Source organism: Podarcis liolepis (genome assembly GCF_965112155.1).
Source record: "Podarcis liolepis genome assembly, chromosome: 16".
NCBI classification, from domain to species: domain Eukaryota; kingdom Metazoa; phylum Chordata; class Lepidosauria; order Squamata; family Lacertidae; genus Podarcis; species Podarcis liolepis.
The window spans coordinates 44008550-44030487 of NC_139567.1; the positions used below are offsets into that span (position 1 = coordinate 44008550).

Consider the following 21938-nt stretch of genomic DNA (forward strand, 5'->3'; position numbering starts at 1 on the left):
GATGTGTGGTTTTGTTTTGTTTTTTTATAAAAAAAGAATAATGTGTTTTAATGCTGTGACCCCACCCTAGGATCTTAAGATGAAAGGCAGGCATTAATAAGAAAATAAATAATCTCCCCACACCCCACAACTGCCTCTGGATGAAGTGTCAGGCGAAAAGATTCCTTGTCAACCAGGCCTTTGGCTGTTAATCAATTTGTGGCCTTTTAAAATGTGGTGGTGGGAGGGAGGTACTGCCTATTATAATATTTTTGTCATTATTAATTTTGTGTTCTGTGTTGTAAACCGCTCTGTGGTCTCTTGATGAAGGGTGGTTTTAAAATTTAATAATGGTGATAATTCTGTGGGTTCTGAGTTGTCCTTGAGGTGGGGAGTTTTCCCACCTTTTTCCTTCCCCACCCACTATGGTGGAACTGGAATTTCAGGCTCAAAAAATGGTTCCCTTCCAAGAGCTGCCAATCTCTCTCTCCCTAAGGAGGTGAGACTTCTTCGCTTTCCTTCAGTGGGGTTCATGGTCCATGTCCGCAGTTGAAATTCTTTGCAGGATTATTTCCAGTGGAAGGCGGCATTTCAAGGGGCGGAAAGCCTTTTCTCAAACCTTTGCCAAGCCTTTGCAACCTGTTTGAAGCAAGCACACCCGACTTTAACAGAGCTGGCTCTCAGAAAACAGTGCCCTTCTAAAATGTGGGGTTTTTATTTGAATTTTTTTGGAGGGGGGTTATTGGGCTGTTTTTCTTTTGATTGTGTATTTTGTGGTTTAATGTTGTGGTTTTATCCTATGAACTGCCCTGAGACCGGTGGGTATAGTGCAGCATACAACTTTCATAAATAATAATAATAATAATAATAAATTTTATTTATATCCCACCCTCCCCAGCCGAAGCCGGGCTCAGGGCGGCTAACAGCAATAAAACAGTACAAAAGTACAACATAAACAACATTCTAAAATCATTCATTATAAAAATTAATTAATTCAAGCCACTAGCAACCATTGGGCCAGAGCTCTGCGAAGATTGCCGAGGGAGGGAGTCAGGCTGTGCCCTGGCCAAAGGCCTGGTGGAACAGCTCTGTCTTGCAGGCCCTGCGGAAAGATGTCAAGTCCCGCAGGGCCCTAGTCTCTTGTAGCAGAGCGTTCCACCAGATCGGGGCCACAGCCGAAAAAGCCCTGGCTCTAGTTGGGGCCAGCCTAACTTCTCTGTGGCCTGGGACCTTCAAGATGTTTTTATTTGAAGACCATAAGTTTCTCTGTTGGACATACCAGGAGAGGCGGTCCCGTAAGTATGAGGTCCTAGGCCGTATAGGGCTTTAAAGGTTAAAACCAGCAGCTTAAACCTGATCCTGTACTCCACCGGGAGCCAGTGCAGCTGGTATAGCACCGGGTGAGTGTGATCTTGCAGCGAGGACCCTGTAAGGAGTCTCGCCGCGGCATTCTGCACCCGCTGGAGTTTCTGGGTCAGTCTCAAGGGCAGCCCCACGTAGAGCGAGTTACAATAATCCAGTCTGGAGGTGACCGTCGCATGGATCACAGTGGCTAGGTCAGGGCGAGAGAGGTAAGGAGCCAACTGCTTAGCTTGGCGGAGATGGAAAAATGCCGCCTTTGTTATAGCTGCAATCTGCGCCTCCATGGAGAGGGAGGTGTCGAAGAAAACTGAGCCTAGGAGCCAGCTTCTAGGGCTTCGCCCCCAAATAAAATATTTGAGGGGTCTGGCTCCCCCCCAAAAAAAGTTGATGGTCATCAGTGCCATTCAAATGATGTGCATGCAGGGCCAGATTTAGATTTGATGAGGCCCTAAGCTACTGAAGGTAATGGGGCCCTTTATATGTCCAGCTGTCCTTTGTCAACAACAAATTGTCGCTGTTTTTTGTGTTGAATATATGCTATATGGCAATTTATGGACCTAATAGGAATCTAAAGCCATTTGCACATAACAAAATATATATTTGATCAAAGTGCAGTCTCATACCTCAGGTTGAATGTGCTTTGGGTTGAGCACATTTGAGTTGCGCTCTGCGGCAACCCGGAAGTAACAGAGCGCGTTACTTCCAGGTTTCGCCGCTCGTGCATGCGCAGGCGCTTAAAATGACGTCACGCGCATGCGCAGAAGTGGCAAAACGCGACCCACGCAGACGCGCCGTTGCTTGTTACGTTCACTTCAGGATGGGAACATGGCTCCGGAACGGATCCCATTCGTATCCCGAGGTACCACTGTAATTGATATAGAAATGAGCAAACCAGTGATATTTTAGGGTGCAGGCTAGCAGGCGGGGCCCATTACTTACACCATAGGAGCCTACACAACACAAAATACTCTTGCTGTATGTCGGTTTTATTTTATTTATTTTTTATCTGATTTTTTGGAAAGGCACATCCAGGTTTTTTTCCCTTTCAATTTTTTTGGGGGCCCCAAGAGAGTGGGGCCCTAAGCCATAGGTTGTTTTCGCATATACTGTGCGTCACGTCTTGCGATCAGTTATGCGCCCCCACCCGCGAAATTTTATTCAAGTGGGAGCCCCTGAAATTGCGCTCATGCGGGTGCCATCTATCCGAGGATGGGACGCGCGCGTAACGAAGGACAGCAACGGATCAAGGCGACCGGTCTGGATCTTTGGACCCTCCTGGCGGGGCGGGGCCAGGGAAAAGGACTTTGCGATGGGGCGGAGCTCTGACCCCGCCCCCCCCCATGGTCCGGGATACCGCTGACTGTGACGCGCATCTCTGCAAGCGTTCCCAGCACGCCTTGGAGCGCAAGGGGCGGCAGGCGCGCAGCGTTGCGCACGGGTCTGCGGGAGAAAGAGGAAGGATCCGGGGCGCGTCTGGCTGCTGGGAATCTGTCTCCCGAGGAGCCGGCGATCGCGGGCGCAAGATGCGCGCCTAGGCTGCTGGCGCCCCCTCCTCCTCCTCCTCCTCCCTTTTGCGCTCCGGGCGCAAGCAGCGCGCGATGGCCGCGGCGGAGGCGCTGGCGGGTGTGGGGCTGGCGCTGGGCCTCTACGCCTTGCTCTATTACAACTTCATCAAAGGGGCCACGTGCAAGAACCAGACCAGCCTGCGGGGCAAGACGGTGCTGATCACGGGTGAGAATCGCCCCCGGAAGACGGGGGGCAGCGTGGGGCAGTGGTTAGAGCGTCCGAAGAGAGTCTGCGGGAGCTCCCGCTTCGGGGTTTCCTGCTTCGGGATCCCAGGAAAAAAAACTTCAGGCGAGACTGAGCGCATCTCCCCGGCTGCGATCCTGCGCAGGCTGACTTAGAAGGAAGCTCCCTGGAGCGCCAATGGGGCATGTTTCTCAGCAAACCTATTATAGGGTTGCACCGGTGACCTTTCCCCAGGTGTGCCTGCACTCCAGCCCGCCCACCCCTCATGTTTCCTCAGCATTGGGAATGCTGGGAATTGTAGTCCAAGAGCATCTGGCCGAGGGCTCCAGAGCTTTATTCAGGTGGTGTGCGACATGTCTGAGGGTTTGTAGTGGAAGATGAGAGAGAGCACATCCATAGCATTCAGTATTGGTATGTATTGTATTGCATTCTGAGTTCTCTTAAGAAGAGCCTTCAGCTGGATCAGACCGGGGACCCACTTAGTCCAGCAAGCAGATCCCTGAGCGCAACCACCACTCTCCCCTCCTGCTGTTTCCAGCAGCAGACATTCAGAAGCATGTACTGCCTCTGACCACAAACTCTCTGGAAATCAAATTATAATGCAACAAAATGCAACGTGTAAGAAATAAAGGATATAGTGAAAATGCGGTTAAAACCATACAGCATCTAGCATAGCTCATTATTACTATTGCCAGAAAAATCGTTCTGCGGTCCGCCAAGACCCCCAGCAAATTATATTTTCCCCTTGAACTTTTCTAGGTGGAAACACTGGGATTGGCAAGGCAACGGCCCTGGATCTGGCCCGGAGGGGAGCCCGCGTCATCCTGGCTTGCCGTGACAGAGGGCGAGGAGAATCTGCCGTCTATGATATCAGGAGGGTGAGCCACCCGCTTCCTTTGAAAGGGCAGCCTTTATGATTCCATTTTAAAATCACTTCCCAAAGCAATTTCACTGTAAAAACGTGGCCTAATATATTCACTTCATAAAATTTATACCCCACTTGATTGTTAAAAAAGCCAAACACCCTCAAAGCTGTTTACAAATAAAACTAAATCAATAAAATTATTAGCAAGAAAAATGTAACAATGTAAAACTTCAATAAAATAAAAATAAATCAGAGTAGACTGGGCAGGGGGACTCACATCAACTTTCCTAACCTCCAGGTAGGCTCGTCTACACAATAGTGTTTTTAGCAGGCACTGAAAAGAGTACAGTGAAGGCACCTGCCTGATACCAGTCAGCAGGGAGTTCCAATTAATTCTGAACAGCTGACCCTTCCTTCCTTGGCAGGAGGGAGGTCTAGCTTTCCAGAAGAATTCACCAACCTGGCACTCCAGATGTTTTGGACCTAGTCTCCCATCAGCCTCAGCATCACGCAGCTGTCTGGGGCTGATGGGAGTTGTAGTCCAGTGGATCTGGAAGGGCACCAGGTTAGAAAAGTCTACCCTAGTGGTATTAGAACATTGGGGCAGGTGCATGGAGGATGTTTTCCCACCATGCACCATTCTCGCTTGTTTTTTCTGGGATGGGGGTGGTGGTGAATAAGCTCCATTGATCTGCTACTCTAATTCACTGATTTATGTATTTTGCATTTGTTTTAGGAATGTATTGCTTATTCTTTATGCTGTTCCCCACCATATTCCCCCCCCCCATTAATGTTGGCAGGAAAGTGGGAACAATGAAGTTCTCTTCATGAGCCTGGACTTGGCCAGCTTCTCGTCAGTGAGGGCTTTTGCAGCAGCTTTCTTGAAAACTGAGCCCCGCCTTGACATTCTCATCAACAATGCAGGTGAGATTTGGGGAAGGGGCACAGCTGCTTTGCATGCAGAAGGTCCAAGGTTTTCAGTCCCCAGTGGCATCCCCAGGTAGGAATGGGAATGTCCCCTGCCTGAAACTCTGGAGGCTGAGAGGAAGTGGGCTGGGCTTTGTTGGTGCCAGCAGCAGCAGCAGCATTAGCGCTTGAGCGGCTGCCATTGTAAGCAGGCTCAATTTGGGCTTTGTTGCTGCCAGCCCCTCTCCAGAGCCCTTTCGCGCACTGCTCATCGTCCTGCCACTGCCAGCCCCTGCTGCTCGCAAGACACAGGTAAGCAGCCACCAGGGCTCATCCAGTGAGAGCCAGTGTGGTGTAGTGGTTAAGAGCGGTGGACTCGTAATCTGGGGAACGGGGTTCGCGTCTCCGCTCCTCCACATGCAGCTGCTGGGTGACCTTGGGCCAGTCACACTTCTATGAAGTCTCTCAGCCCCACTCACCTCACAGCGTGTTTGTTGTGGGGGAGGAAGGGAAAGGAGAATGTTAGCCGCTTTGAGACTCCTTTGGGCAGTGAGAAAGCGGGATATCAAATCCAAACTCTTCTTCGTCCGGTGCTGTGGAGAAGGGAGGGGAGAGTCATGGGGGGGTGTGGCTTACCCAAGTAGAATGTGTCCTTTTATTTAAAATGCATCTCTGGGTTATTTGTGGGGCCTGCCTGGTGCTCTTCCATAGAATGCTGTGTCCTTTTATCTAAAATGCATCTCTATATTTTTCAAAAGATAGTCTGGCCCCTCAAAGGTCTGAGGGACAATGGGCCAGCCCCCTGCTGAAAAAGTTTGCCGGCCCCTGGGCTAAACTTATATGGACTATGCTTGCACAAACAGATGTGTCTTCAAGAGACAGCAGATGATAGTGATGGGGGCCACTCATATTTCAACAGGGCTGGAGCCACCAGTGAAAAGGCCTGCCTCCACGTTGCACCTGTTTAATCCAGCTTCGTGTTCTGGCAGGTGTCGGGTCTGGAAGCCGAAGTGAGGATGGCTTCAATTTGGTGTTCCAGGTGAATCACTTGAGTCATTTCCTTCTGACCCACCTCCTCCTGGAGCGGATGAAGCAGTGTGCGCCCAGCCGTGTGGTGGTGGTGGCTTCCAGAGCACATCAAACGGGGAAGATTGACTTTCAGAACATCCACAAGCCAGTGGAAGGGCACTTGGCAGGGTTCCAATCGTACTGCAACAGCAAACTGGCCAATATATTGTACACCCGGGAGCTCGCCAATCGACTGGAAGGGACGAACGTTACCTGCTACGCGGTCCATCCAGGTGGGTGGCAGGTTCAGCTCAGCTCCTTAACCTGGGACCCTCTATAGTGGTGGCTGGTGCCCTTGGGGGACTGGAGGGGCAGAAAGCAGGGAGCCCAATAATAGACAGAGCCAGAACCAGTGAAGGGCAGAGACAGAGTCAATTGCAGGTTCTGTCCCCATCCTCATCCTTATCCCTTCAGAGATTTACAAGGGTCAACACTGAGACTATGGAAGAGAAGGGAGCTGATGGGCAGGACCACCCTCTGGGCTGGTTGTAAGCAGGAAGGGTGGCAGATGGGGACTGTCTGATTAGCAGACTGAGGTTGCCCTAATGGGCCAGCTTCCATTGGTCCTCTAGATGTTATTAGACTCCAGCTCCCATTTTTCCTGACTGTTGACTGTTCTGTTCTGCAAAAAGGGGCATCTGGTTGGCCACAGTGGAAAAGTGGATACTAAATTAGATGGACCCCCTTTGAAGTCTGGTCCATCAGCTGGGCTCTCTTCTTATTCTATCCAGTTCTGGCAACTGATGTTTTCCTATCTTTCTGCTTTCAGGGCTTGTTAAATCAGATTTTTTCCGTCACATTTCGGTTTGGCTGAAGCCTCTTTTCCTCCCCATCTGCTGGCTCTTCTTCCGAGACACGACCAATGGAGCTCAGACGTCCATCTACTGTGCCACTGAGGAAGGCATTGAGAAGTACAGCGGGCGCTACTTTGCCGATTGCAGGCTGCATGACCCCAAGCCACATGCCCGGGATGATGCCGTAGCCAAGAAACTTTGGGAAGTCAGCGAGAGGATGGTGGGGCTGGCAAACTAGGCTGTGGTGTTTTTCAAAGAGGGCTCACCTCCATAGAACAGGTGCCTGTGCAGAACCATCCATGAAATTGAGGAAAATTTTAAAGTCAAATTGTGGCCTCACATGGCAGGGTTCTAAAGGGGAAATAACACTGTCCTAAAGCAGCACTTCTCATTTTCGTAAACTGGAGGCATCTTTGAATGATAGCTGGCCAGTAGATAGGACTTGGATGGTGTCTTAGGGCATCAGATGGCGATAGATGCCTTGGGCCTTTCACTGAGGAAGATGCAGGGATCTTGATCTTAGTGCATCAGCAGCAGTCAGCATGGCATCAACCATTGTTGAAATAGTTCCAAACATTGCAGTGTCAACAAACCTGTCTGTCAATCTTGACATGTAAGGTTTCGGATTTAAACAGAGCTTGGATGGCATCTGTCATGGACGCTTTAGCTCAGATTCCTGCATTCCCCTATGTTGCAGAGAAAGGGAGACACCCAATTTTTGTAAACCACCACGTGCCTGAAACAGCAATAATAATGGAAGGCACCAATCAACACTTAGTGATATCTAAATAGCTGCGTGATAGGAACATGGGAAGGAAGCTACCTTATCTTAGGTAAAACTCTTCGTCCATATAGTCCAATCTACTCTGATTGGCCGCTGCTCTCAGGTAAAAGAAGGGCATTTTGTGTCACACAGCAGTAGTACAGAGCACCTGGTTTGCATGTGAAAGGTCCCAGGTTTCATCTTCAGGCTGGGAGAGACTTCCTGTGTGAAAAACTGGAGAGAGCCCCTGCTGCCAGTCAGTGTAGGCAATATATAATGTAAGTACAAGGATGAAAGCCAGGATTGCTAATAAGTGACTTAAAGTGCCGCGCTCACCAATAATAGTAGCATTTATAACTGAGCTGCAGCAACTGAAGACTTTCTGAGCATCCCTCCAGTCTCAAAACTCCAGAACCCACCATCTTGGCAATATCATAGCCTTAGAAGGTACGGTAAGAATTCACCTCTGCACCACTTTATTTGTTACCCAGGTGAGGAACAACCACCTTTTGCATAAACCACAGAACCAAGGAAACTATTTCCAAGTCCAGCATCCAGATTTAGGGACCCAGTTTTATTATAGCTATTGCAAATAGGACAGAGCTCACTCGACTCAATGTGCCAGTTGAGAAGGTCTGCCCTGAGGCAATTCAATAGTTCAAACATAGCAAACCAAAAGTCCTAAGACATCCTTAAACATACGTCAGGAAAGATTACAGGTCATGAGAAGTAAAGCATGCACGGCTTCATGCTGGCATCTTCACCCCTGCCGTCGCTTTGGAGTGGCCCTGATGTGCCCAGGCCATTTGACCATTTCAGGTCTCGGATATCCAGTGTCACCCTGGCAGCTTAGCCTTCAGTGAGAGGGAAGAGCATCATAAAATCCTCTTCCCGAGTCTCAGATAGCTTCAAGGATAGCTGATTCTCTCTCTGGTGCTAAAACATCCTCCTGCCATTAGTACGATTTTCAGGAGTAGATAAGGAGAGAGAGGAGAGCATCTTAGGAGAAGACACACAAAGATAAAGTCTAATGCATTCTGAAAGGGTAAATGCAATTAAAGCGAAACACTGAAACATTATTAAAATAATAAAAATGTACACCTGGGGTCTCCAATTCCTATATCAAAGGGACCTCGCGAGTCATCCAGTCCAACCCCCTGGAATGCAGAAATCTCTGCTCAATTCTTTCATTTTTATCAGAGCAGCTGATTGTGGCAGAAGCTAAAATGTTAAAAATTAAACTCGATTTAGGTTCACTCCCCACGATGTTTATATGCCACCTGACTAAACCACCAGAAAAAGAACAAAACAGCAAAATTATCAGTGAAATCTTTTTTAGAACCTAAAACAATATTAGCAATAATTAGAACAGATGGCAGCTTGTTTGTGTGTCTGGATAGGCTTCCCCAGACAGAAATGTCTTTAGCAGAGACTTTAAAAAAAGAGCAAAGGCGGCTGGAGTCCAAATTGTAGGAGCTGCCACCTTAAAATACGCTTTTCTTAGCAAGTGGGGGGAAAGCATAATGTGGCCGCTGTAATTTTGAGGCCAGCTGGGCAAGACTGGAGTGGCTGAGGGGCCACTTATGTTGGGCTGGGGGGCCGGGTCTCGAGGATGGTCTTTTGAAAAAACGGAGGCAGAAAAACTTGCTAATCACAGAATAAATATATGCAGGGAGAGAGGAGACAAATGGGAAGATGCCCTTAAAAGACAAGGAGGACCATTCAGATGTAGGATCTTAGGACCTTCCTTGATTCTGCAATGGCAAGCTGCTTTTAAAACTGTTTTTATATTATACTTTAAATGTACCCAACCCTGGGACCTTGGGGTGAAGGGCTACTAAACAAGAATCAGGAAGAATATTTACCATCATTAATTGATTGATTGATTGTACCCCACCTGGGACCTGGAGTGTGTGGTGTGTTAATAACAACAACAATAATAAATCATTTATTTTTTTATTGTGCCCCGTCTGGATAGTAATTTTTTTTCCGAGTTCTGAAGGTTTTGTTTATTGAATTTATACACTGCCCTTCTCTGCAGGAGGATCTCGTGTGTGAAAACGCGAAAACACATAACGAAAACCAAACAACGCGACGCGTGTTCACAAAGGGCGCGTGTTCTGGGGAAGATGGGAGGGGCGCCCTTTATTTTATCCCTTTCTTGTTCTCCCCTCACACTTTCCTCCTCCGCCCAAAATGGCGGCCTGAGGCGAAGGCGGAGGAAACGGAGGCGGCTCCTCCCTCTTCCTCCTCCTCCCTCCGCTCCCCTTTCCCGCTCTTTCCTTTTCCCGCCCACTCTCCCTCTCCCCCCCCGCCTCGGACGCGCTTCCTGTGGGCGGAGCCTTCGGGGGCGGGGGAGGAGCCGAGGAAGGAGGCGGTGCCATTCCCCCCGACCCGTTAATCGGGCGGAGCGCAGTGCGCGTGCGCCGTGGTGGTGGTGGTGGTCGGTGGGAGGGGGCGGGCTGCTGCTTGGCGTTGTCGGGGTCGAGTCGCCATGGGCAACTGCCACACGGTGGGGCCCAACGAGGCCCTCGTCGTGTCAGGTAAGGAGACCGAGGGGGGGGGAGCGTGAGGGGGGGCTTGTTTTCCTCAAGGGGGGGAGGGACGCTGAGGCCCCCCCTCCCTCCGCAGCTCGTCGTCTGCCTCGCCCTCTTCTTCCTCCTTCCTGCTGTTCTCCTTCCTCCTTCCCTCCCGGGGGGGGGGGTCTTCCTCCTTGAATTGGGGGGGGCTTTATCCCTCCCCTCTGTAGGGACACATGTAGGACACACACACAGACACACACGTACACGTGTATGCCTGCATGCACACAGCGCTCTCTGACACGGGAGCGGACAGGTACGCAGAGATTGCTCTTGCACAAGCACACACGCGCATCCATCCCAGGCACACGGAGATCTCCCTGTTACACAAAGGGCACAGCATGTACAAATGCGCAGGTGTCTCTCGCACAGCGAGGGCACGCGCACGTAGATTTTTCCCACGCCTGCCCACGGATGGGTAGACGGCACACACGGATCTCTCGCGCGCCAACAGCACAGCACGCGTTTGCACAGAGATTTCTCTTCTGCACCCACCTACGGAACACACGCAGAGATTGCTTATGCAAACAACATAGCGCGCATACACACGGAGCTCTCTCTTACGCCTGCACACACATTGCAAACACATCTTTCTTACAGACACACACTGATATCTCTCTTACACGTACTGCACACATTCACAGACATATATATCATGCACCTATAGGTATATCACATCTCTCCTGTGCACATTTATTTATATCGTATATATTCTATGTAAGCAGCCACAGAAAGTGTGCTATTCACATATACAAATATATTTCTCTCTTGTACACCCCTCCACATAAATATATACTCATGTACATAAACACAAAAGTATGCAGAGGTCTCCTTTAACACAGGGAGACACCATTTGTGGCATTTATATACCGCCTAATATGGAGAAGAAGAAAAACAACCCACAACCTACACACAAGTCTTGTTTGTGGCACCTTAAAGACCAACAACTCTTATTATGGCATAAGATTATTTGCTGGTTTTGCTGCAACAAAAATGAACACAGCCTGTGTCTCTGGAAAACATGCACACATATTTTCCCTGCCACTTGGTCTCTGTCTTTAAAAAAGTGTACAGTTCTTTAGAAATTTGAAATTAGCATTAATATTAATAATATCACACACACAACCCACCTTGTACAGCACGAAGCTTGCCATAAGGCCTTGGGTTTTTGTTTATGAATAATAATCACAACAGTGACACAATGTGTCCCATGGGATCTATAGCGCTTGGACTGAGCATTAGCTGGTTTGCATTCAGGTAAGCTCCCATCCGCTCCTGACACAAACTGCAAAATTAGTTAGGGATCCATTTCTCAGTGATTTGAACTTCTCTTAAGAAAATGGTGCTGAATGCTTCCTGTTTTCATCTGAGGCATATTAAAGTGGGCAGGTGCTTTTGCTTGATGGGAAACAGTTGTATGAAAATGCAACTTAGATTGATTGTATTTGTGCATCTCCTGAAATGTTTTCTTCCTGGTTCATGAGGATCCTGCAACCCACTTACCATTTTCCATAACCGCGGTTTGGTATGATATTACAGTTAATAGGGTGGGGTTGCCTCTGAATGTGTTCTCTGCCAAGTATCTGAGCTTTACAGGAACACACTTCCAAGGCAAAATACGTGATTTGTAGCCCAGTAAGTTATTTTCAGGAAAAAGAAGGTGTGAGCTGCTGTGATTACAATTGGAAGAGGCCAGTTCAGCTCGTAAAAGCGGTCAGGGTGTGTGTGTGTTGGTGATGGGAGCCTTCACCTCCCTTGAGAGCCTCTATTCTCCCTTTTATTACTGTCTCAGTGTAGCCAAAGCTACTGCAGTAGATGGAAAATCATTCTGGGGAAAACATAGCGCTCTTAATAACCACCACACCCTCCTGCTTTTTTCTGTTTGGGAAGGAAATGGCCTCGAGTGGTCTGCAAAGAAAATATGGAATATAACATGAACATGGGCAGAGTGTGTCTTCCATGAACCTTGGCTGTGCAGGTTAATCCTGTTACAGACACGGAATCACAGAATTGTAGAGGTGGAAGGGACCCCGAGGGTCATCTAGTCCAACCCCTTGCAGTGCAGGAATCAGAGCTAAAGAATCCCTGGCAGAGGGCCATCCAGCCTCTGCAGATGAGGATCTGCCCACTGAGTCAAGCCACTAATCCTCTGCCTAGTGTTGTCTACTCTGACTGGCAGCGGCTCTTCCAGGGTCTTGGGCAACTGCGGATCTTCCACTCTCTCTGCTCCCTGGTATGTTTTTAACTGGAGAATCAGGGGATTGAACCCGGGACCTTCTCCAGGCAAAGCAGGTGCTCTGCTGTTGAGCTACTGTCCTTCCTTCCCTGCTTGGAAGTTCTGATAGGCAGGGAGAACCCCAGCCCTGCCTAGACTTCGGACGGGAACAGAGTGGGATTAGCATTTTATATACCATGTTCCAGAGCACTCAAACCACATGTATGTAGTCCTTGTAATTCTCCCAACAGTTCTGTAATGTAGAGCAGTACAATTCTCCCAAATTGTAGACGTGGGGACTGAGAGTCGAGTAGCTGCTCTGTGAGTTCATGACCCAGAGGCTTCCCTCATTTCACATATGCCTGCAGAGCATCAACTTCCCACTAGTAGCCTCTTTCACATGGAAAATAAAACTTTAGGCTGTACAAATACCTGTTTAATTTGATGCTTTATAATTGCACTCCTCTTAAACTTCATTATACCTGAAGGAGCATCTCCACCCCCATCATTCAGCCTGGACACTGAGGTCCAACTCCAAGGGCCTTCTAACAGTTCCCTCCCTGCAAGAAGTGAAGGTGCAGGGAACCAGGCAGAGGGGCTTCTCGGTAGTGGCATCTACCCTGTGGAATGCCCTCCTGTCAAATGCAGAGGAGCTAAAGAACTACACAACTTTTAGAAGACATCTGAAGGCAGCCCTGTATCAGGACGTTTTCAATGTTTGACATTTTGTTATCTTTTTATATGTGCTGGAAGCTGCCCAGGTTGGTTGGGAAACCCAGATGGATAATAAAATTAGTGTTTGTTTAAATTATTATTATTATTAGCTGGTATTTTCCAGCGTAGGAGTAACAAGGCTAACCCCAGTTATCTTGTGTGAATTTGTACAGGCCTACTAGCATACATTTGCGTTGTCTGCATGCTACCAGCCCTCAAGAGGCGTGATCAGTCCTGGATTTCCCCCTCCTCCTCCCCCAGTCTTGTGGCAGGCAGGAAATCTGTGTTCACAAGTTGTTTTGCCAGCCTGCCCTCGATAGGAGAAAAGGGTGGTCCAAGGGTCTATGGTGTTACTGGAGCAGCATTTCCCATCTGCTTTCTGGGCACTTTTTGAAATGGGAAGCGTTCTTAGCACTGCAGGATTGGTCCGTGTCCAGCAGCAGATGAATGCAGGCTGTGTTCCTGTGCGTGTCAGGAGGCCCTGGAGCCTTGCGAGCAGAAGACTTAATCAAATCGAAACCCCCGAATCTTCTTCCAGCGCCAGAGTCATCCCACCCTGCCCTCTCTCTGCAATGAGGACATGAAGTAATCAACATGCCTCTGATTTGAGTAACCACCTCCTGGCACTCCGTATCTTGGATAAGGCCCCATGACTCCGCTACGGGAGTCCTGCGGCTTCCGGCCAGGGCTGGGCCCCAGGCACCTCTTCCTCAAGAAATCCAGTGGTATAATGAATGAATATAAAAAAACTCACACCTAACTAGCAAGTGGCGCCAGGAGAACTGTTACCAGGGAAAGATTTCTGGAGGATTTTTGCTTGTTTAAATCCTACCCCAAAGCATCATAATCAGAGTGAGAGTTGCATTCACCCAGTGCTGACAAGGTACTAACTAACCTATTAAAGGTAAAGGGACCCCTGACCATTAGGTCCAGTCGTGACCGACTCTGGGGTTGCGGCGCTCATCTCGCTCTATAGGCCGAGGGAGCCGGCGTTTGTCCGCAGACAGCTTCCTGGTCATGTGCCAGCAGGACTAAGCCGCTTCTGGCGAACCAGAGCAGCGCACGGAAACGCCGCTTACCTTCCCACCAGAGCGGTAACTATTTATCTACTTGCACTTTTGACGTGCTTTCGAACTGCTAGGTTGGCAGGAGCAGGGACCGAGCAACGGGAGCTCACCCCGTCGCGGGGATTCGAACCGCCGACCTTCTGATCGGCAAGTCCTAGGCTCTGTGGTTTAACCCACAGCGCCACCCACTTCCCTAACTAACCTATTAGGATGGAATAATTGCTTCCTTCCGTGACAGGGAATGGCTTCCCCAGCAAGTTTTTGTGGCAGGCTGGACTAGGTTTAAACTGAGGCCCCCTTACTAATCTGCAGCCCACCTATGGCGTGAAGTCTTGCAGTGGAGTGTGTGTGTGTGTGTGTGTGTCCAGCATTTTCCGATGTTTGCAGGGAATGTCGAGCCCCCGAGACAACTCCACGATAACCTGGCAGCTGGACTGTTCGTGCTGCCTTGTTCTATTTTAACTCCCAAGCAAACAATCTGTGTTTGCTTTGCTGCTTTTGTTGAGGTGTGGGTTGTGCCTCTGCTGGTGGCTTAGGGACTGTTTGCCAAAATTGCCGGCTAGCCTTTAAACTGGCACACCAGCCTGCAGTTGCCCAGAGATGTGGCATGAGCACTGCCTGTCTTATTTCTCTGTCTAAATGAGATTAGATGGATGAACCCGTGACCCACTTTGCGTCTGTGCAGGCAGCCTGTTGCAAAAATTCCCGTTAGCCTGTAAGGAAGGACAGGCCGTTGTGCAACAGCCTTTCTCTGGAGAGAGGTGGGCTCCTTTCCAACAGCTGCTATCTTTTCGGGAATCAGGATTCCTTTTGCCAAGACTTAGCAGCAGAGAGGGAGGAGCAGCCTCTGTTTTGCTCTTCTTCCCTTCTCCACGCCCCCCACCCCCGTTTGGGAGAGCTCTCTAGGCAGGGGGGGAAACTGTCCTCTCCAAGCCGTGCTCTGCTTCCTTTACATGTCGAGCTGCATGTAATTAGGAGAAGTAGTATTTTCAACCCAGGAGGTGAAACTGGCTTCTTGCTGCATGCTTTGTTCTTTCCAGCAGCTGTTCAGGTGCCTCTGGAAGATCACAAGCGGGTCACCCCCCTCCTCTTGTGTAGCCCCAGATTCCACCACCGTGCCAGTTTAGTATGAGTAGGTTTACAACTAAGCCTTTACTGTCACCCTGTTTGAGAAGAGTTTTCAAAGTTGCATTTCGTAAGAAGGTCTAGGGCTGGGCGATATCTGACCAGCTAAGCATCACAATACTGTATACTAGATATATCACAAAGTGTGTGTGTGTGTGTGTGTGTGTGTGTGTGTGTGTATTAGTACAGTTTTGTAATATAGGAAAATGTGTACAAATACCTGTAAAGTGGATAAGGGAAACAGAGAATTGCAAAACAAAACAATACAAAAGAAAAGGATATAAGAAGGACCCCATAAGCTCATAATAAAGAAAAATGTACATGGTCTCAAGTGTTTCATCGTATGTGAAAGTCACAGTCGCAGTCATAGTTCTCCTGTGAATATTCACAGATTTAAAGGTATATTTTTTATTTAAAAATCCAGAATGTCTTTCCATAAGGAAGTTAGTCAACCTTCTGTGAATGTGGACCTTGCTGTGCTTGTGTGTGACTCTTTAAAAAACAAACAGAGAGCGAGCTGCAAAGTCCTTTTGAATTTATACAAACTTCAGTAGAGAGAGAGAGAGTGCATGCCTCATCAGTGCTCCAAAATGGCAAAGGAACTGGGATGATCTGCTTATGGTGGTCCCTTGTCTAGGGGAGGGTTCCTGAACTCTGGGCGCAGTACTGCACCTAAGATTTCAGGTTAAAACTGTGGAGTGGAAGGAAAGGAGGACCTTTTTCTGCCTCCCCACTTCCAGCTACTCTCTGAAGGCTGGAGAAGAGACCCTCTTAAGAATATTAGGGGGGGCAGGGGAAGGACTAGACCAGGGGTCTGCAACCCGCGGCTCCGGAGCCGCATGTGGCTCTTTTACACCTTTGCTGCGGCTCCGGGGCGGATACTAGCGAGGGGAGGAGGCGCATTGTGCGCCCCGACACTCCCCACTGTGGCGAGCGCTGTACTGGCTGTGACATCGCATGGGGGCGGTGCGTGCGTTAGTCACGCACCGTCCCAACGCCACCTTTCCGCCCGCTGACAGATATATTTGTTTTAAATGTCGCAATGGTTTTGCGGCTCCCAGTTTTTTTTTCTTCGGAAACGGGTCCAAGTGGCTCTTTTTGTCTTAAAGGTTGCAGACCCCTGGACTAGACCATGTGAAAAATGAACAAAATATTTTAGCTGCAGTTCATTCATTTTCAGCTTTGTATTCTTGTTATTAAAAAGTACACCTAGACATTCCGTTGTTGCGCCCATAACCTCGGTTTAAGGTGCCATTTAGCCCCTCGCTTTCATATCTCCGTTTCTAACGTTGTCTCCCAGGATCTCGCCTGCTGGCTGCACTTTTCCTTCCATCTGAGCAAATCTGATTACACAGCCAGCAGGGACCTCCCTGAGGCAGAATGAGGAAAACAGCAGCGGGTGTGGCTGGCCGGCCTTTCTCAGTGCCAGTCCTCCTTTCCTCTCCACCTCCCTCCCCTCCCCAAAATAGCATCATCATTTGCAACTACACCCCCCAGCAAGATTTTCTGCTTTGGGGTGGAGGAATAACCAGCCCACCTGAATTCTGGCTGCTTTCGCCTTCTGAACTAGCCCCCACCCCTGCTTCTGAGATGAAGTTCTTGCCTGCAGGGCTGCATTTGGCAATGGAGGGGGGGGGGTTTGCAAGTCAATGAACAGCCAAGGGGAGCTCCAGAGTGGTGGGTGCTGAAGGAAAGTGGCTGGTTAATGAGCAACTGAGGAAGCTGCCCTCTCTTGAGTCAGACCTTTGGCCCACCTACCTCAGTGTTGTCTACACTGGCTGGCAGCAGTGGCTCTCCAGGGTTCCGGGCAGGGTCCATTCCGAACCCTGCCTGGAGATGTCACCGGGGATTGAACTTTGGAGCTTCTGCAGGTGATCTGCCGCTGAGCTGCACAAGCCATTCCCCTAAAGTAAGACTCCAGTCCTCATGTTTCTGAGTAGCTCTTGAGCTAGGCCACACGTCCCTCTCGCTCAGTATAGCCTACACTGACTAGCAGCAGCTCTCCAGGGTTTCAGACATGGGGTCTCCTTCCTGGAGATGCCACTGGCAACTCTCTCATGCACCACAGGCACCCTGGCACTGACATCTTGGAGGCCCAGTGGAGTTTTTGGATTTTTCTCGGCGATTTGGAAAGTTCTAGGTCCCCTTTACTGGATCCTGCAGTCCCTGAGAGCAGGCAGGCTTGCTGTGAAACCACTGGTTCTTCCAGGCCCCTTCTGTTGCCACGGTGGGTTATTGGCATTCAGACTCTTAAAGCACCCGGGTGCTTCTGGGCTGAATCCTCCGGGATAATTCTTAGCTCCCTGTTGAGGGGTGTGTTAATTCCAAACAGCTCTGAAGGGACAGGGTGTTCACTGTTTGCCGTTGGTTTCCTTGCTTGTTCAGAAGATATTTTATTTCGGTTTTCCTCTGAGAGACGACTGCAATCAATCTGAACGATTGGGCAGAATTGATTCACAAAGGCGTTCAAGGAGTTGGAGATTTGACGGAAGTGCAGGAGTGGAAAGGCGGGGGGAATACAATATTCGTTTTCCAATCAAATGACCTAATAAAAGCTCCTTCTGGGCTGGGTAGGGACCGGAATGCTTCCTTCCTCCTCTGCTTCCAAAATCTTCCTGAGCTGTGGGGGGCCGTCTGCTGAGGGCGGTGTGCTTCAAAACACAGTTGGCAGAGCCCTGAGGTTGAGAAAGTCACAGGCGTGGGTCACGCGCAGAGGAATGGGAACTGGCCCAGTTCCCTGCCTGCCTGCCAGAGGAGGAGGAGGAGGAGGAGAGCTTCTGAATGGCTCTGCACCAATTTGGTCATAGGTGATCTCTTGGCTCCCTCTCCTGATTTAATCTTTCCTGCACAGCTGCAGCAGGAAATTGCACTGGGCCTGGGTGGGAGTGTGTGTGATAGAGGGGGGAGTGTCCCATGGTGCCAGCCCCCACCTGCTCCTGTTTCTTATCCATTAAGCTGCATACGGCTATTTCTGAAGTTCTGAGAACTTGCTTTTAAATTTATTTATTTATTTATTTATTTTAAAAAGTGGAAAGCAAGTTTCTCCTATGGCTGCCGAGACAATGAGAAAATGAAGGGCAGTTGCAGGCAGTTGTGCACCCCCCCCCAACAGAGAAGTTTAAAGTTTAAAAAAAAGAAAGAAATTTATCTGGATGACTTGTCTGTGAGCAACTCTTGCTGCACCATTTTCTAAGTGGTCACACACCCACTGCTTAATTATCTGTGCCCCAGAGGCTCCTGGAACCCAGCCTTTACAACTGGGATGGCTCCTCTCTCTTTGGATGATGGAGACAGCAGTTGCCCCCCTCCAATCTACAGGGATAATTCCCCAAGAATTCTCAAATATTATAGAAAGAGGCTCTGAGATTATACCTGCCCGCTCCTTTAGTATCATTAGGCGCAGCTCCTCAGGGCCTGGAGATTTGAATTCATTTAAAGTAGCTAGGTCTTCCCTCACTACCTATTTTCCTGTCGTGGGCTGCAGCTCCCTCCTTCCATTGTTTATTCTGTTACCCCCAGATTGGGCACTGCTTTCCTTTTGGGTGTAGACAGAGGCAAAGTAGGTGCTGAACTGTTCCGCCTTCACCCAATAGCTTTTTTCCATCTTCTGCATGCGGAGGAGCTACCGCTTGCCTGCTGTTCCTCTTGCTTCAGACATAGCTGATGAAACCTTTCGTTATTATTTTCAACCTCTCTTGCAAGCCTGAGCTCATTCTGAGCTTTGGCTGCCTGACCTTCTCCCTGCAACTGTTGGCTACTCATGTATACTCTTCCTTTGCAATTATATTTTATTGAATTATGCCCAGCAGAGAGGAAGTAGATAGAGAAGAGCTTTTCTCCCTTCTAAGACTGGAACTTGTGGGCATCCCATGAAGCTGAATGTTGAAAGATTCAGGACGGAGAAAAGAAAGGGCTTCTTCACACAGCACATAGTTCACAGCTGTGAAAAACAGCGTTGGCCACAAACTCGGATGACTTTAAAAGGTGGTTGGACAGATCCATGGGGGAGAGGGCTAGATGGCTATTAGCCTGAGTGCCCTGTCTCCACAACTGGAGACTGCAATGCTTCTGAATATCAGTTGCTGGAAACTGCAGGAGGGCAGAGAACTCTGGTGCTGGTGTCCTAGAATCATAGAGTTGGAAGGAACACCAGAGGTCATCTAGTCCAACCCCCTGCAATGCAGGAATCCTAGCTAAAGCATCCTTGATAGATGACCCTCCAACCTGTGTTCAAAAACCTCCAGTGAGGGAGAGTCCACCACCTTCCATGGACCAATTGGACTGGCTTCCCAAAAGGCGGCTTCCTATTTTCCTAATTAAACCACTCCTTTATTTATGATCATGAGGACTAGAATCTTAGAACAGCAAGGGAGAGGACTCTGTTGTGCTCAAGTCCTCTTGCAGACTTCCCACCGGGGCATCTCTTTGGACCACTGTGAGGACAGGATCCTGGACTAGCGGGTCCATTGGCCTGATCTCTCAAGCTCTCCTTACGCCCTTTTCGATTTACCAAGAAAGAGATGCTTACAATCTGGAAATGCAGGCAGATGGAAGGGAACAGAAATGGAGGCAGGGTTTAAACAGGCGAGCGGGTGTGCAGCAGTTTGACATATCCGGGCTCTGTGGTCGTCATATGGGTCATACCATTGCCTTTAGCTTTTCACTACTTTGCTGATTGCCCTGGAAACGCCTCTCCTTTGGAACGGTGGCCATCCTTAATAGACGAAATAACGCGCCCGTTCCCAACTGCTCTCTCTGCTTCCTCTGCAGGTGGCTGCTGCGGGTCGGACGAGAAGCAGTATGTCTACGGGGGCTGGGCCTGGGCCTGGTGGTGCATCTCTGACACGCAGAGGTAAGGAGGGGAGCACCCTCATCGCTGGGGGAGGGGGGCAGGCGGCTTTGTGTCAGGGCCCAGCTAGATGTGACTGTGCTGCTTTCCCACATGCTCCTGTATCAAGTGGCTCCTCGTGACTCCCGAAGACCCCCATCTTCCGAGGGCTCCCCTCCCTCTAAGTTGAGTTGCTGCAGGGCGAAGGGCGAGGTAGCGTCCCCTTGGTTAAAGCTGGCCAGGCGACAGGGTGATAACATTTGGGGAAGGCCCATAGCTCAGCGGTAGAGCATATGCTTTGCGGGTCCCAGGTTCAATTCTGGGGAACTCCAGGAATGGGACAGACGCTCTGCCTGAAACCTTGAAGAGTCTACTGGTCAGTGTAGACAATACTGACCAGTCGTCTCACTCAGTATAAGGCGTCTTCCTGCGTATCATTCTCCACCGCAGGGGGAACGAACACTGTTCTCCCTTCCAATGCCCTTCTGTCACTTCCGTGCTTCTGAATACCAGCTGCAGGAGTGTTCTTGGACCCGGAGTTCTGCTTGTGGGTTTCCTACTAGAAACTGGTTGGCCCCTGTGAGAACAGGATGCTGTTTTAGATGGGCCATGGGCCTGATCCCGCAAGGCTCTTCTTATGTTCTTATGCCCATCTGCTGCCTGAAGCAGCCCCTTCTCTCCTCCCAACGAGGAATAGTGAAAAGCCTCTGGAGCAACTGATTTCAGGCAGAGAGGTTCAGAACCTTTATGCAAACACTTTTTGCTGTTAAACTAATAGCCCCCTTCCAAAAAAACCCCCTCTCCTTTAACCCTGAAAGGGGCAGCATTGTGACAGATGGTCTGTTGCCTCTGGTCAACGGTGCCTTTACTCACACGTCTTCTCCAGTTCAGGGGCGCTTTGGTCTTAATGATAAAAGTAATGAATGGGAGACATCATATCTATTTTGCGAACATGTATAGGGACATACAATCTCCAAACTCAGCCAGAAAGGATTTATTTCATACACACTGAGGCCTGCAACCCCCAGAACTTTTCCCCAGCGATCCACTCCATTATGGTAGTTGTGGGGCATTTTGTTAATATTTTAAAGCTGCCACATTTGAGGCACATTCACCCTGCAGCAGATCTGAGCGCTGATTTGCTGTCATGGTTCCTTTCCTTCTCCCTCCACCTCCCTATAATCCAGGAAATTGATTTGTCAGGTAGTTCGTATCACAGAGCTGCCGTTTCTTGGATCCATTTCCTTTGGACCATTTTGGCAAAAAAAAGAAAACTGTCCTTGAGACCAGCTTAAATTTGTAACCTTGACATGATTCAAATGCCCCCCAAACCACAGGCTTGGACACACTAGTGTTGTTCAAGGCCCATGTAGTGATGTTAAACTCTCGGGAATAATCTTTTGGAGAATATTATTGATTAATGAGAATATTAGAGAACACTCATTTAAAATAGGAGAATATTCATTTTAATGCATTGAAAATGATATAATTTTAATAATTGAAAATGGTATAATTAGCTAATATAGTTGATAAACAAAACTATATGCATACATATAAAAAGAATCCATTAACATTAAATGTATTATTATATGATAATATATTTCAGTATGTCAATCTCTGGTAAGTGGCACCTTGTACCATTGAATGGCACTGCAAAAACTTCATTTATTTACTGGCACTAAATAAAAATATAGAAATGTCAACTGTTTAAAGCAAGCCCACCTCACAGAATTTTAAGTGTATAAAGGTACTTCAAGTGTATAAAGCATTAAAGATACTTTCTGTTAAAAAAAGAAAAACAAAACAAAACACTGTATGGCCAAGGGCATAGAATTGCTAAGAATAAGGTCAAACCAAAATAGAAAAAAGGTTATTACATATAGTTGAAATACATACAAATTCAAATGTTCATCAAATTTAAATG

General features: G+C 48.7%; 2 protein-coding genes across 5 annotated transcripts in view; both read left to right on the plus strand.

The window, feature by feature from the left end:
• Positions 1 to 2513: 2513 nt before the first annotated feature.
• Positions 2514 to 9447, plus strand: LOC310695651 (dehydrogenase/reductase SDR family member 13-like). Of its 2 annotated transcripts, none has more exons than XM_083480321.1 (5): positions 2514 to 3072; positions 3850 to 3968; positions 4756 to 4879; positions 5851 to 6162; positions 6699 to 9447. In XM_083480321.1, the coding sequence occupies exons 1-5, from the start codon at positions 2940 to 2942 to the stop codon at positions 6959 to 6961; spliced, it is 951 nt and encodes a 316-aa protein (XP_083336447.1). In that variant the 5' UTR covers positions 2514 to 2939; the 3' UTR covers positions 6962 to 9447. The 2 variants fall into 2 exon arrangements, with proteins under 2 accessions (XP_083336447.1, XP_083336448.1); XM_083480322.1 differs by lacking the exon at positions 2514 to 3072 and adding an exon at positions 3453 to 3501.
• A 385-nt stretch (positions 9448 to 9832) lies between these two features.
• Positions 9833 to 21938, plus strand: part of FLOT2 (flotillin 2) — a 26717-nt gene continuing 14611 nt past the window's right edge. Inside the window, exons 1-2 of one of the 3 annotated variants that reach the window (XM_083480315.1) lie at positions 9833 to 10029; positions 19957 to 20038. In XM_083480315.1, coding sequence (XP_083336441.1) covers positions 9981 to 10029; positions 19957 to 20038 — 131 coding nt within the window. In that variant the 5' untranslated portion in view covers positions 9833 to 9980. The remainder of the gene's footprint in view (positions 10030 to 19956; positions 20039 to 21938) is intronic. The other 2 variants (XM_083480316.1, XM_083480317.1) reach the window with 2 other exon arrangements.